At 54.2% G+C, this 13,540-nt stretch overlaps 1 protein-coding gene across 2 annotated transcripts in view; it reads right to left on the bottom strand.

Moving 5' to 3' along the window:
- The window catches only part of SELPLG (selectin P ligand), a 13,227-nt gene extending 6,157 nt beyond the window's left edge, over nt 1-7,070 (bottom strand). The window contains exons 1-2 of one of the 2 annotated variants that reach the window (XM_040443652.1): nt 6,842-7,070; nt 6,333-6,478 (exon numbers count right to left, since the gene is read on the bottom strand). In XM_040443652.1, coding sequence (XP_040299586.1) covers nt 6,333-6,478; nt 6,842-6,972 — 277 coding nt within the window. In that variant the 5' untranslated portion in view covers nt 6,973-7,070. The remainder of the gene's footprint in view (nt 1-6,332; nt 6,479-6,841) is intronic. The other variant, XM_040443651.1, reaches the window with a different exon arrangement.
- Between the last annotated feature and the right edge of the window lie 6,470 nt (nt 7,071-13,540).

Raw genomic sequence — 13,540 nt, 5'->3', positions numbered from 1 at the left:
AAAAAGATGTTCCGGTCTCAGTTCTGTCCCATAGAAGCTGTAGGACCTTGAATTGCTGAGCCTCAGTTTTCTCATCTGCAAAATGGGGATAAGAAACCACATCTATCTCATCGAGCTGTTAAAGGAATACAACAAGAGAATGGATTCAAAAGTTCCAGGCTCCCACTAGGATGAGGGGCCATAAGGCAAGTTGAGGGCCAAGCACAAGCTAGCACACACACCACCTCCCTAGGCGGGATGTGTGCGATAGTCCTCAGGCACCCCTGGCTGCCCAAGAACAAAGGAAAGGAAAGATAACAAATGGTTAGCTGATAGAGATCAGTCTTGCAGGACCTGAGTCTCTCTCCTTTACAAATGTCTTGGTAAATTACAAGAAAAAGGCAATCTATCAATAGCCTAATCTCCAGAAACCTCTAGACTCAGTTTCCTGGAGCCCCAACATCACCCTCCCCTCCACAACGATGTGGGGAACAAAGGTAAGAAGGAAATGGCGGGTAAGATTAAGTGTATTTGTAACCTGCAGCCCATTGACGAATACTTGAGGCAAAACAGAACAGAGCCGTTTCTCCAGGAACCCCCTGCCGTCCTACTGTTAATGCCTCACTAGAGGGAAAACCACCTTAGCTTGACAACCGCAAGGCCTCAGGTATCTTAGGAGCCCTCTTTAGCACATCAAAGTCCTTCTGGAGGCTTCCCTTTTGTCTTCACCTCCCCCAACCCCAGAGCTTACAGCCCCAGGGCAGCTCTTCCTGCCCCCGGGTCCTAGCCCCGAGCCTTAACAAAATCACCTTTTTGCACCAAAGATGTCTTCAAGAAACCTTTCTTGGCTGTCAGTTCCAGACTCCCAACATTCCAAAACCCCATCAAGTAGGTGCTTACTAAACGGATCCCCCCCCCCCCACACACACATTCTTTGTCTCCCTCTTCAGGAGGCAGTTTCTTTGCACAAGGGTGGAGCTCCTGCTTGGGGGTACAGGACAGGGCCTGATCTTGGCCCTGCTTTCCTGGGGCGGGGCGGGGTAGGGGACTTTAGGAAGAAGCCACCAGCTGGGATAGTGTTTCAAAATTACGAAGACTTGTACCCTTCACCCCCCACTCGGGCAGCTCTCGGTTCCTGGAAGGCAGAGCTCTCAGCCACTTCCTGGAAGCAGAGAGGCTAGGAACAAAAAAAAAAAAAAAAAAAAAAAGGCCCCACCCGCTGTTCCTGCAAGGAGGGGAGGCTCTCGCCCTCCCCTGCCCTCTCCCTGCGCCCATCCCCACCTCCCCTGCATGCAGAGGCAACTTGGGGTGGAGGAGAGACCGCTCAGCAGCCGTGTCACCTGAGCCTCGTTCCACCCTCTCTGAGCCTCAGTGTCCTAATCTGTAAAACGGGCGACCTTGCTTCAAAGAATGGTCCTGAGAATCTAATAGCATGCTGCAGGGAAGGTCCCTGAAGCTGGCATCCAGCAGGGAGTGTTTCACTGGGAGAGCCTCTTGGGGGCTGTGCACAGAGGGGCAGAGGAAACAGAAATCTCAGAGTCAGGGAAGGTACGGATACGGCGGCCTCCCCACCTCCGCCATGGGCAGTGAGGGAGGCTTCGTGTCCAGCGTGAGAGCAGAGGCCTCCCTGTGTGTTGAGATGAGACAGAGCACACCGGGAAAGCTCCCATCTCCCGGCCCAGGTCTAATTAGGGCCAACATCCTCGTCCAGGATTCCTGATGTTAGTGCTGAAAATCATCCCCTTATCCCTCATCCTGTGGCCTCAGTCCCAGGCAAGCTGGGGTGGCCGGTCACCCCAGCCTGCCGCCTGCCATCCCACAGACCTCAAGGGATAGGGACCATGGACATCACAGCCGCGAGCCAGGCTGTGGCTGGGCAGGCATCAGCCCATTTGACAGGGAAAAAAAAATCCCGGCTCCTGGGGGTCCTGTGACTCCGAGGGGGCCGTGCAGGTAGCGAGGAGAGGAGCGCTGTGTCTGGCTCCCAAGCCAGTGCTCCCAAGTAAGTGCTTTACTTCAAGTTAAATGCATGGTGATATAAGGACGATGGTATTCCAGAAGGCCCCACCGCGGCTGGACCATTTCATCACCCTACTCACTCCACCCTGGCACTGGCCTTTGCGAATCCCATTACACAGATTAGGACAGCAAGGCTCAGGAGAGCGAAGTCCGTTCCTCAGAGGGGTGAAGCCTCCACCTTCCACCTTTCTCCCCCCAGAGGCAGGAAAACGGTCACTCACCACAGGAGGGGGGCTCTGAGAGAGGGGCAGACTTGTCACACCCTTGTCACACTCTTCCTGCTTGCCTAACAGAGTAGGTCAGATACGGCCCGTTTCCTGTCTTTCACCCTAAAACCAGGGTGCTCTGCCCGAGCCCCACCCAGGCTGTAGAGGGGCAGGCTGCTGGCGGGGGGCCCACACCCTGCTCCAGGTGTGGGGAAGACGCCAGGGCGCCGTAAGAAGCTTGGGACTTTGCATTCAGAATCTTGGATCCCGGGAATCCCAGCACTCAAGAGTTTGGAACCTCAAGATGTGAAAGACTGAGCATCTCAGGGTGTGGGTGAAACAGCCACCAAGAGACGGGAAGGCTCCAGATCAACAAGTAGGTCAAACCGAGGCCCAGGTGCCCTCCCCCTCAGACCTCAGGGCATTTCTCAGGGCTGGCGGACAGGATAGGCCCCGGCCCAGCCCGGCTGGCCCGGCTCAGGATCTGATCCAGTCAAACCAGATCCAGTCCCAGCTCTGGCACTTACAAGCTGCGTGACCTTGGGCAACCGAACTCACCTCTCTGAGCCACAGGCTCCTCATCTGGAATACGAAGACAATGACAACAGCACGGAGTGGGGTGGTTGTGGGTTGAAGTGAGCTGGCTCAGGCTGAGGGTTTAGCACACATTAAGTGCTCAACAATGGCCAGCTGTTGTCCTCGTCATTCTGCATTTAGGGCCACCTCCCGGAAATATCGGAAATATCCCCAAAGGCATAGCTTTGACATACCTACCTCTGATCTTGGCGGAGAGGGCTGGGACGGGGAGCCCTAGAAAACTGTCTCCACAGCAAGCCCTGGCCCGTGCCTGGTTTGCAAAGCACATGTGTCAAGTGTAGACAAGGTTCCAGGCACTGGTTTGAGAGCTATTCGTGAATTACTAGCTCACTCAGGCCCTACAACCTCCTCTATTAATCCCATGTGAGGGATTAATAATCCCATCTATTCTCCAGAGTTGAGCAAATGGCACCTTCTCCAAGAAGCCATCCTGGATTGCTCAGGCATAGTCATTCCCATTGTTTAAACCATTTAAAATGTTTGTTTACTTGAGGCTCCTGGGTGGCTCAGTCGGTTAAGCATCTGACTCTTGATTTCAGCTCATGATCTCATGGTCACGAGATCAAGAGCCCCACGTCAGGCTCCACACTGGGCTCGGAGCCTGTTTAACATTCTTTCACTCTCTCCCTCTGCCCCTCCCCTACTCATCGTGCTCTCTCTCTCTTTCTCTCTCTCTCTAAAAAATAAATAGGGGCGCCTGGGTGGCTCAGTCAATTAAGTCTCCGACTTCGGCTCAGGTCATGATCTCGCTGTTTGTGGGTTCGAGCCCCGCGTCGGGCTCTGTGCTGGCAGCTCGGAGCCTGGAGCCTGCTTCGGATTCTGTGTCTCCCAAGCTCTCTGCTCCTCCCCCACTCATGCTCTCTCTCTCTCTCTCTCTCTCAAAAATAAATAAACATTAAGAAAAATTAAAAATAAAACAGTAAAAAATAAATAAAATGTTTACTGTCTAAAACTCCATTCCCACTGGCCCATAAACTCCAAGGGGACAGGAGAGATGTCGCCGTTCACACCACATGCGCAGGGCTCAGCAGGCACCGTGACACCTGCCCATCGGCACGGGCACCGTGGCTGCCCCACTGCCTCCGCCAGATCACAAGCTCTTGCAGGGCAGTCTCCGCTGGGTCCCCAGCACCGACAGGCCTGGCCTCCTGGGGGTCATTAAACGCCCGCTGCAGGGGTGGTGCGTGAATGGGACAGAGGCCACCAGCAGGCAGGTGCACAGGACATGTGCCCTCGGGCTTCCCGCACGGTGCCTGCACTTCCCCACCTTTTCTCAGCATCTCCCCCGCCCCCAGCAAGGAGCCCTTTCAGACTTTCTTCCCCTTAAATTTTTTTTTCCTTAAGTGCATCTGAACTCGCGACCCTGAGATCAAGACCTGAGCTGAGATCAGGAGTCAGATGCCCAACCGACTGGGCCCCCCAGGCGCCCCCCCCCCCATGCATTTTAATACCACAGATACACCTGTTTACTGTTCCGTAGCCTTTGCAGGAACACGAGCCACAGTGACGGTGAAGACTTTGGGGTTTTGCCCACCTACCAAAAAACCAAACTTTCCCCTTTTGGACCCTGAATTGGCTAGCCTGGTCCAGAGGAGGTAAGCTGTTTTGCACACGTGAATTCAAAGAGACCTACTCCTGGTTTTAGTTTAACAACTGATGGCTGGCTGAAGACCTGTGTCGACAGCCAGGTGGACAAGCACACAGACGCACAGACACGCTCCAGCCATGCTGTCTCCTTCTCGCCTGAGTCTCGTGCCCCGCCCCACCCCCACCATCTTCTTGCTCAAGGTCAGCAAAGGAGACTGAGAAGCCAGGGCCGGGGTCGCCGGGGGCTCCGCGAGGGTCCTGCAGCCAGACGGGGCCGCGGTACGTCCAAGCCCGGCCACCTCCCAGCCAGGCCACCGTGGGCAGCCGTTTGTCCCCTCTGAGGGTTTCCCATCTGCACAAAGGGGGCACAGCATGCTTGGACGATTCCCCGGGCCCTCCGAAGCCCCTGCTCCAGCCTGGCCGAGCTTCCCCAGAGGCGCTCAGCCCAACAGCCCGGTCCCTTCCGCTATCCGGGTTTCAATCTCCCTTGGCTGCTGGCCTAGCCTGGTGAGGAAGGCATAGACCATTTTGGGTGTGGCCAGGCAAGCCCCAAAGGAAGCCACCAACGTGTCTGGGCCTAGGGGGGGGTCACCTCCTGAGCCCCTTGCCCAGTGAGAGGCCTGCTCTCGGGGGACTCGAAGTCAGAGATGGGAGAAGAGGAAAACGAGAGGGTCCAGGAGGGAAGGAAGAGAACTCCCGGCGCCTGGAGCCCTAGATCATTGTCTATGGTGTGTGTGTGTGTGTGTGTGTGTGTATATGTGTGTGTGTGTGTATGTGTGTGTGTATGTGTGTGTGTGTATGTGTGTGTATGTGTGTGTGTATGTGTGTGTGTATGTGTGTGTATGTGTGTGTGTATGTGTGTGTGTGTGTGTATGTGTGTGTATGTGTGTGTGTATGTGTGTGTATGTGTGTGTGTATGTGTGTGTATGTGTGTGTGTCGGGGGCCATAGCTTTAGGTACTACCCCCCCACCACTCTCCTTTACGCCCCGAAAGCACCCCAAATACAAATACCTAAGAGTATTCAAATTCTGATGATTACTTTCTCTTTTGCTAGCAATATTAGCGTCCTAATTCTAATATTTTCATACTTTTTCGTATTTTTTGTTTCGTATTTTTTCAACAATTTTTCCAACGTCATAACAAGTGAAAGTGCAAAGAACACAGTTTTGGAGGGGCGCCTGGATGGCTCAGCTGGCTAAGTCCCCGACTCCTGATTTCGGCTCAGGTCATGATCTCATGGTTCGTGAGTCTGAACCTTGCGTCAGGCTCCGCGTCGACAATGTGGAGCCTGCTTGGGATTCTCAATCTCTGCCCCTCCCCTGATTGCACTCTCTCTCAAATAAATAAATAAACATAAATAAATAAATAAATAAATAAATAAATAAATAAATAAATAAATAAATAGATAAATAAATAAATAAATAAGTAAATAAGTAGATAAATAAATAAATAAAGTGAGGGAAAAACAAAAAAAGAATGCAGCTTTGGAGACAATATTTTTATGGATCCAGAGCCTCAGAAGCTTCCAGATAGGCCCTGCACCTGCTCCCCCTTTCTGGAATCACCCAGCCCTAACCCCAGCTCTGCTCTGAGCAATTCCCTTCACCTCCCCATGCCTTGTATGAAAGGAGGGGTAGCATGATTTTTAGAGAAATGCTCCTGATTTTTCGGACTTTTTCTATTAAGAAATGTCACCCTCTCCGAGCCAGCAGCTGCTGGCAGTCCCAATGGGAAGGTTAGGATAGAAGTTGAGGATCTGGAAGAGACTGTGGAATAAGGCCACGACCTCGATCCTGAGCCCCTCTCCCCTCACCCCGAGCCCAGGCTCTGGTTCAGAGCTCAGGTCCTGCCCCGGGACTGCCCTCCAGTGTCAGGCAGGCCAGGCCTGCCGGTCCCACAGCTCCCCCCAGCCACTCCCTATGGTTTTGTGAGCTGGCACTTACCCTGCTCAGCAGAGCATGGGACAGCTGCCTCGTGAGCCGGGGAGAAGCCGCTTCTCTGCCTCAGTGACAGGGACCGAGCCCACACTGCCAGGGCACTGCTGTGGCACCCGGGGCTGTGGTCCCAGACCCTGCCAACCTTCAACGGCCTGTGTGAAAGAAGGAAGCGAGAGTGTGGTTACTCAGACAGGGCCACGTGACGGCCCACACCCCCTTGTTTGTGACAGTTTTGGTGACAACGTTGATTGAGACTGGGTGGGTGGTGACGGACTGGGACCTGCTGAGCCCGGGAGCACTCTGGGGTTCTGGTAGGTATGAAAACATCAAGAAGCTTCTAGAAGATTTCTGGGGAGGGCTGGTTGAGGAGGCCCCAGCGCGACCCCATGGTGATGGAGAGTAGGGGTGGGGCGACCCTGCCCTGGAAGGAAGGCAGTGACCAGACGCAAATAAGGATGGTTCTAGACTCCTGTCCAAGAAGGGAGCCGGGGTGGGAGAAACCACAGAACACACACCTTCCTGAGGTTTGCAAATACGATGCAGTCATTCCTTCCAGAGTCATCTCTAGATGCACAGGTGGTCCTTTTAGCTCCAATCGGTAACTTCTCTGAGGAGCTAGATGGCAAAGTCCATCAGGGCAAGACATGCTTATTTTATTTCTCTATCCGGACTCACTCATTTGGCCACGTCTGGCACACCAAGGCTGCATGCTCGGAGGTCCAAAAGCAAGCAGTTCTGGGCTCTGGCTCCAGAAGCTCTTCGTCTGGTGGGGAAGCCAGCAGGTGAACCAGTAAACAGACCATTACACACAGTATTGTCACCCTGCGGTGAGCGAGGGAGGGGCCCCTAAACCACCCTGGCCAAGGGAGGGGCTGTCAGGGGAGTCTTCCAAGAAATGGTGCAGGGATGAGAAGTAGGGGTGGGCTGGGTGGGCATCCCAGGCAGAGAGCACAGCGTGGCCAATGGCCAGGAGACCTAAGAGAGCACAGAACTCTCAAGGGAGTGAAGGAAAGCATCATCTCCCGGGGTCTGGCCTGTGGCTTTGTATAGGTGGGATGCAGGACGTATGTGGACAGGGGTTCTTACCCTACCTTACACACAGGCAGTTTTAAAATGGAAACCGGGGGCGCCTGGGGGGCTCAGCGAGTTGGGCGGCCAACTTCGGCTCAGGTCATGATCTCACGGTTCGTGGGTTCGAGCCCCGCGTCAGGCTCAGGGCTGACGGCTCGGAGCCTGGAGCCTGCTTCGCATTCTGTGTCTTCCTCTCTCTCTCTCAAAAATAAATAAACATTAAAAAAAAATTTTTAATGGAAACTGGAAACCCAGTGGGTATTCACCACTGGGGCCTCCATCCTGGAAGGGACCAAAAACTCCCCCGGTCTGCAGAGACAGGGAAACTGAGGCTCCAAAAGGGGAGGTAAGAATGTTAGAACTTCCCACCCTTCCCCAGCAGGTTTGGAAGTAGCCAGCCCTCAGGAACAGGGACTGAGAAGCTCGAAACAGACCCACGTCGGGGCTGGGGGCCACTCTCAGGTTATAGGAGTTCCAGATCAATGTTTTGGCCCGCGTTCACAAGCATGTCAGAGACAGGACAGCCCCTCCTCTAGGAACAGCCTTGGGTCCCCACCCCTCAGACCAGCTCTTCCTGAACCAGAATCCGTTACCAGATCCACAGTTCTGACACCAGCAGTGAGGTCCTGAAGACGCAGAGGACAAGGGGAGGGCGGTCTCCCTTCCTGGTCTGCCGGAGACCGACCGGGTTCTGGGGATGCAGAACTTTCAGGCTTAAAACTGGGTATGTCCCTGGCCCCTTTCAGGCCAGGGGGCCAGGAGAGCCGGCCGTTTGCTAAACTCTGAATGGGCTATCAGAGGCTGTTACCCCCACCCGCGGCGCTGGGGTGGAAGGACTGGCCGAGGGGGCAGGGTCGGGGGGGGCAGATGCAGACCCCCACACCCCCCAGATGTATCCCTTCCTCCCCCTCCCGGATGCAGCCACACGCTGCTTCTCTGGAGGGTCGGGCATAGCCTGGGGAAGAGGAAACTACCTGGTCCTTTATGCCATCTGTGAGCTTTGCAAACCATCTGGGAGCAGGGCCCTACAGGGGACAACTCGCAAGGCTGGGGAGCGGGGCGGATAACTGGCCTCGTACGACCTGTGTGACCTTGGGCAAGTCGCTTCCCTCCAGCCTCGGCTGCCTCACCTGCAAAGCCGAGCAGTACAAACGCTTACCATGGTCCTTGGCCTCTGCCACAGGCCAGACGCTGCGCATCGTATCGGCTCACGTACTGCGCAGAGCCGCTCACGTACTGCCCAGAGCCGTCTTTGGCGGTGGGGAAACTGAGGCTCAAAGCGAGGCCGTGCCTCGCTCCAGGTCACACAGCGTCGGCGGCAGACCCAGGTCCGGGCAGCCGGAAGAAAGCCCAGCCCTCTGTCTCGGTGCCTGGCCTGTGATTGTGCTGGCTGAAGCGCTCTGTGTAAAAAGGGAATAACCGGGGGCCGGCAAACCCTTTCAAGGGAAGACTCGCCCAGCTGAACGGACCTCGCAGAGGAACAGACATTGCTAAGAGCGCTCCAGCTCGCGCGGTCTGTGCGGAGCCCATAAAGCCACAACTCATGGCACCTAACACCTGTGAGATCCAAGCATTCACAGTGAGCGGGTTTCCACTCCTGCAAGTGGGGCCCCGAAAAACACTCCCCAAAAATGCCTTCCAAGACGGGAGCAATTATACTTAAGGTGAGAGAAACGGTGGGAAAAAGCAGACCAGTCCCAAAGTCACGGAAGCCTGCCCCCTGATGAAGCGTGAGGCAGGTGTTAAAGTCACGCCGTGCAAAGCGCTCACGCCTCGTTAGTGGAAAAGCAGGGGTGAAGGTGTATAAAGAGCAGAGTCGCAGCAGAGGGTGGGTGCTCAGCAGAGGCACTGAAAGAAATGCAGGGCTCATCTCTGACTGGCCCAGCGATGGGTGGCTCTCCTCTTGCCCATAAACCTTCCTTCCCTATATTTTTAAACAGAGAAATATACATAACAATCTACATGTTGACCTTGTTATCAAGAAACAGAGATTTTAAGCAAGGCAAGGACTTTATAGACACCCTAGATTTCAGAATGACTAGACAGTTGCTGCCTTGGTCTGTCTCCACCCTTCTGGGGTATTCTGGGGACGGCCCTTCCCACGCCCCAGCCCTGTGTTTCTCGAAGCTACCAACCGTGGTTTCCTAAGGCCCCTTGGCTGCAGCAATGGGCCAGTCAAGTCACTTCCTCTTATGCTCCTCAGCCTGACTCTGAAGGATTCTCCAGAAGGGGTTAGAAACCCATTCAGACATCATAGACTAACCGCCCCGCCCAGAGGGCAACTCCTTTCCCTAGAGCAGGAGCAAGGGGCTTTTTCTGTAAAGGGCCAGAGGCTAAATCTTTTCAGCTTTGTGGATCTGTCTCAAATATTCAACTCTGTGGTGGTAAACATGGAAAGAGCCGGTCCGTATGTAATGAATGGGCGTGGCTGTGAGCCAGTAAAATTTTCTTTGCAAAATCAGGTGGAGGGCCAGACTTGTCCCACTGGCTGATCCCTGACCTAGAGAAATGAGGAGACACTGGCTATGGGGAGAACCAAACTGGAATAAGAAGTGACCCACCAGGTCCCCACGGATGGACAGAATGAAACACGGGTCCCCCTCAAGACTAGGCTGCTGGCTTTCTCGGCGCAGGGCACATTTATTGAGCCCTGACAAGTGCCAGGCACTGGAATGAGACGCACCTAAGACAGATGCTATCCTTGCCTTCTGGGGGCCTCCGGATTCGTGGCCAGGCCAAAAGCCACAATCCAGGGTCACTGAATATAGCCAGGTGGAGAGCACAGGTCTGAGAATGAGAATCGGGTCCTTTAGGCTTGCTGCGTGGCTTTAGGCAATTCACTTGAGCCCTCTGAAAAACGGTCTCATCTGGAAAATGGAGGCGTGAATGCTTAGTGCAAAACAATGCAAGGAATCAGTGAAAGTCCAAGAGCATGTTTATTTTATTTTATTTTATTTTTAATTTTTTTAAATGTTTATTCATGTTTATTGGGCTGCAGATGTAGGCAGAGCCCAATCGCCTCGTCTCTGACTCCCTGAGTCTCTCCATCTTAAAACGTCAGAGCGGCTACAGGTCTCAGGCCCCCAGTCCTCAATGGAAAATCCTTGCTCCAAGTTCAAGAACAACTCTCTGCCTGTGCAGGATTCGATGGCTCCCCATTGCTTTTAGAATAAAGACTTAAATCCCTGACATAGTAGACAATACCTTGCCCCCCCTCTTCCTCTCCAGTTCATCTCATCCACATGCCGCCTTGTTCCAGCACCTTCTTCTAGTTCCTCTCATGTTTCCTCCTGACATAGGACCTTTGCACGTACAGTTTCTTCTGCCTGGAGCATTCCTTACCGCTCATCACCTGAGTAACTCCTACTCACAATTCAGACCCAGTTCATGTGCCATTTCCTCAGAAAAAGCCTTTCCTGACCGCCGGCCCCACTCTGTGATCTCACAACACTGTGCCCCTCCCCAACGCACATGTAGTGACTTGATACATCTCTCTGTCTCTGGAAAGCTCCAGAAGAAACCCAGGCCTCTTTTGGCCACTGTCGCACCTCCTGGGCCAAGCACAGTGCCCATCGTATAAGCATAACAACGGCTAACATTTATCAGGTGCTTCTTCATGCCAGGCACTGTCTTGGACGCCCCCTAAGCGGCTGTCCGTGCACGAAGGGCAATTTTGCCTGCATTAGCCGCTGCGTGAAAATGCTCGTAGCCGCCACGTGATGGTGTTTCCCATCAGCTTCGCGGTGGCCTATCCGGGTTGCCCTTTGCTCCTCTCTTCTATCTGGGCGGGGAGTGGAGCAGGGAGGGGACCGTGCACACTAGTGACAAGTTCACGGCGACGACGGTTAAGTTCTAGAGACACAGAGGGAGGTGCAGGTGACCAAAGCCAGCAACGCTTAGCTTCGACCTGGTATTTACCAGGTGTAGGCTGGTCAACTATGCGCTCAGCTAGCGAGGAAAATGAGGAAAAAAAAAAAAATTAAACACTCGTGGAATCCTGAAATTTCATGGATGGGCACGGACTGCACTTGACAGGTATAGCCGAGATCCGAAAAGCCATTTGGAATTTGCTGGGAACTCACCGTGGGCACCCTCCGTCCCCCAAAGATGCCCATTTCCCTGAAAATGGGGAAAACCGCGGGCAAGGTGGGGCCACAGCTCTCCTAGAATCATGCCTGCCTTCTCAAGTGGCCTTTCTGCCTCCTAGGAAGCTGAGGCTCAGGGAGGGGGCCCGGGCGGATTTGAGCCCAGGTTGGCCAGACCAGACCACAAAGCCTGCAGCTTCCTACTGAAGCATCCAGCTGGCTGTGCAGCCTGACCTCTCTGGGCAGCACCGGGAAATTACCCGTCATGGGATCCTTTGTTCAAATGAGAGCAAAGATCTCAGAGAGAACAGAGCTGTTCTAAGGAAAGGCGGGGGCAGGGGCGTGGGGGGGCCACCCTCAACTACCTGCCCGCCCCCCCCACTTCCCCAACACACACATCCTCTTTGATTGAAGGGAGGGCTCACAGCTGTGATTTGCCGATTTGAACCATCTAAAAGGGAAACGGCCACTTGGGGGGCCCACCGCAGCTGGGATGCAGTGCAGACCCTTGGGGAGCCCTGGATTCTGGCTGTCACTCTGGGCAGCTCCGGGATGAAAGGCTGCAGAGTGAAGCTGTTCCTCCAGAGAGAAGAAGAACAGGGGTTCCCCAGGGTTCAGTGGGTCAGCTTTGGTGCCAGAGGGTGGTCAGCGCAGGGGCTGTTCCCAGACCCGGAAGGCCAGAGGGTAATCAAGCCTAGAAATGTGCTCCAAACTCAGGGATTTTTTCCAACAGTAGTCGCTGAAGGGATCAATGCCTCCGGCACCCACCCCAAGCACGGGGCAGGGAGGTACAGTGATGGAGAACTCCGGACTCAGGCCTCACGGGGCTCTGATGATGGAGAAATACCGCCACGAGGAAGGAGTCTTGGCTGCAAACTCCTCCCTAACTGGCTTCAATGGCAATAGGATTCCTGGGATAGCTGGTGGCACTTAAGGTTAGAAATGTAGCTGGATCTTATGCGTGGATTTAGGGAACTCAAGGGACCCAGCAGCCCCTTGTCCATCAGCACACACCTGCTCTGACTGCTTGCTCCCTCACATCCCCAAATCCCAGGCCTCTGTGAAGGGAAACGTGGATTTGGCACCGCTGGAGGTGGCTCCAAAGGCGGCGGGGGGGGGGCCGGCGCCCCTGGGCCCAGCCAGGGGTCAGCGGTGCTCAGGGGAGGGTCATATCCTGGAAGCAAAGTACTGCCATGCGGACAATCCGATAGATGCCCCCACCCCATATCGTGTCCCTAGTTTCATTCATTTATTGAGCAAATATTTCTTAATACAATATGCCAGATTCCAGGGTAACAGTGAACGAAAGGTGTTCCTGTCCTGGGGGAGTTTACATTCGCTTCAGGGGAGACGATCTGATCTGATCCGATCTGATCCGATCCGAGTCTCCACCAAAGGTGCTAGGTCTTCGTGGAAATAAGGTGTTATGGGGAGGGGGGCAGGGGAGGGAGAGCAGTGGTGAGCCTTGCAGACACTGGGGTGGGGGGAGGATGGGTGGTCTGGAGAGAGCGGTATGTGGGAAGCTCAAAGGCAGGGGGTCTCCTGAAAACCAGGGGGCATCATCAGAGGAGGTCGGGGAGGCGACGGGGCCAGCCAAATGTGGGGATCTCAGCTTTTGTTCCGAGAGGAGAAGCCATGGAGGGTTTTGACTCCATAAATACGGGGATCAGCAAGCTTTTTCTTAGTGGGGCGGATGGTAAACATTTTAGGGTTTGTAGCCAGTCTCCGGCTGCAACTAAATTCCGAGGGTGTAAGGCAAAAGCAGCCGTTAGATGTGGCTTAAACAAATGGGCGCGGCTGTGTTCCCATGAACTTTATGGACATTACAACGTGAGTTTCATATGCCTTTTACCTGCCACTATTCTTTTCTAAAGTCCCCCCCCCCCCCGCGATCATTTAAAAATGTAAAGACCATTTTTCCCTTGTGGGCTATCACAGAAACTTCCAGAGGGTTGGATTTGGTCTGTGGACCTTACTTTGTCCTCATCTGCCAAATACCTTAAAAGGTTATTCTGGCCACTGTGTGGAAGACAGACTTATCAAAGCAGGGAACAGGAA

This window comes from Herpailurus yagouaroundi, unplaced genomic scaffold, assembly GCF_014898765.1.
Source record: "Herpailurus yagouaroundi ecotype Mexico unplaced genomic scaffold, PumYag 191, whole genome shotgun sequence".
NCBI classification, from domain to species: domain Eukaryota; kingdom Metazoa; phylum Chordata; class Mammalia; order Carnivora; family Felidae; genus Herpailurus; species Herpailurus yagouaroundi.
The sequence above is the reverse complement of the archived record's forward strand: the minus strand, read 5'-3'. Positions and strand labels throughout refer to the sequence as shown.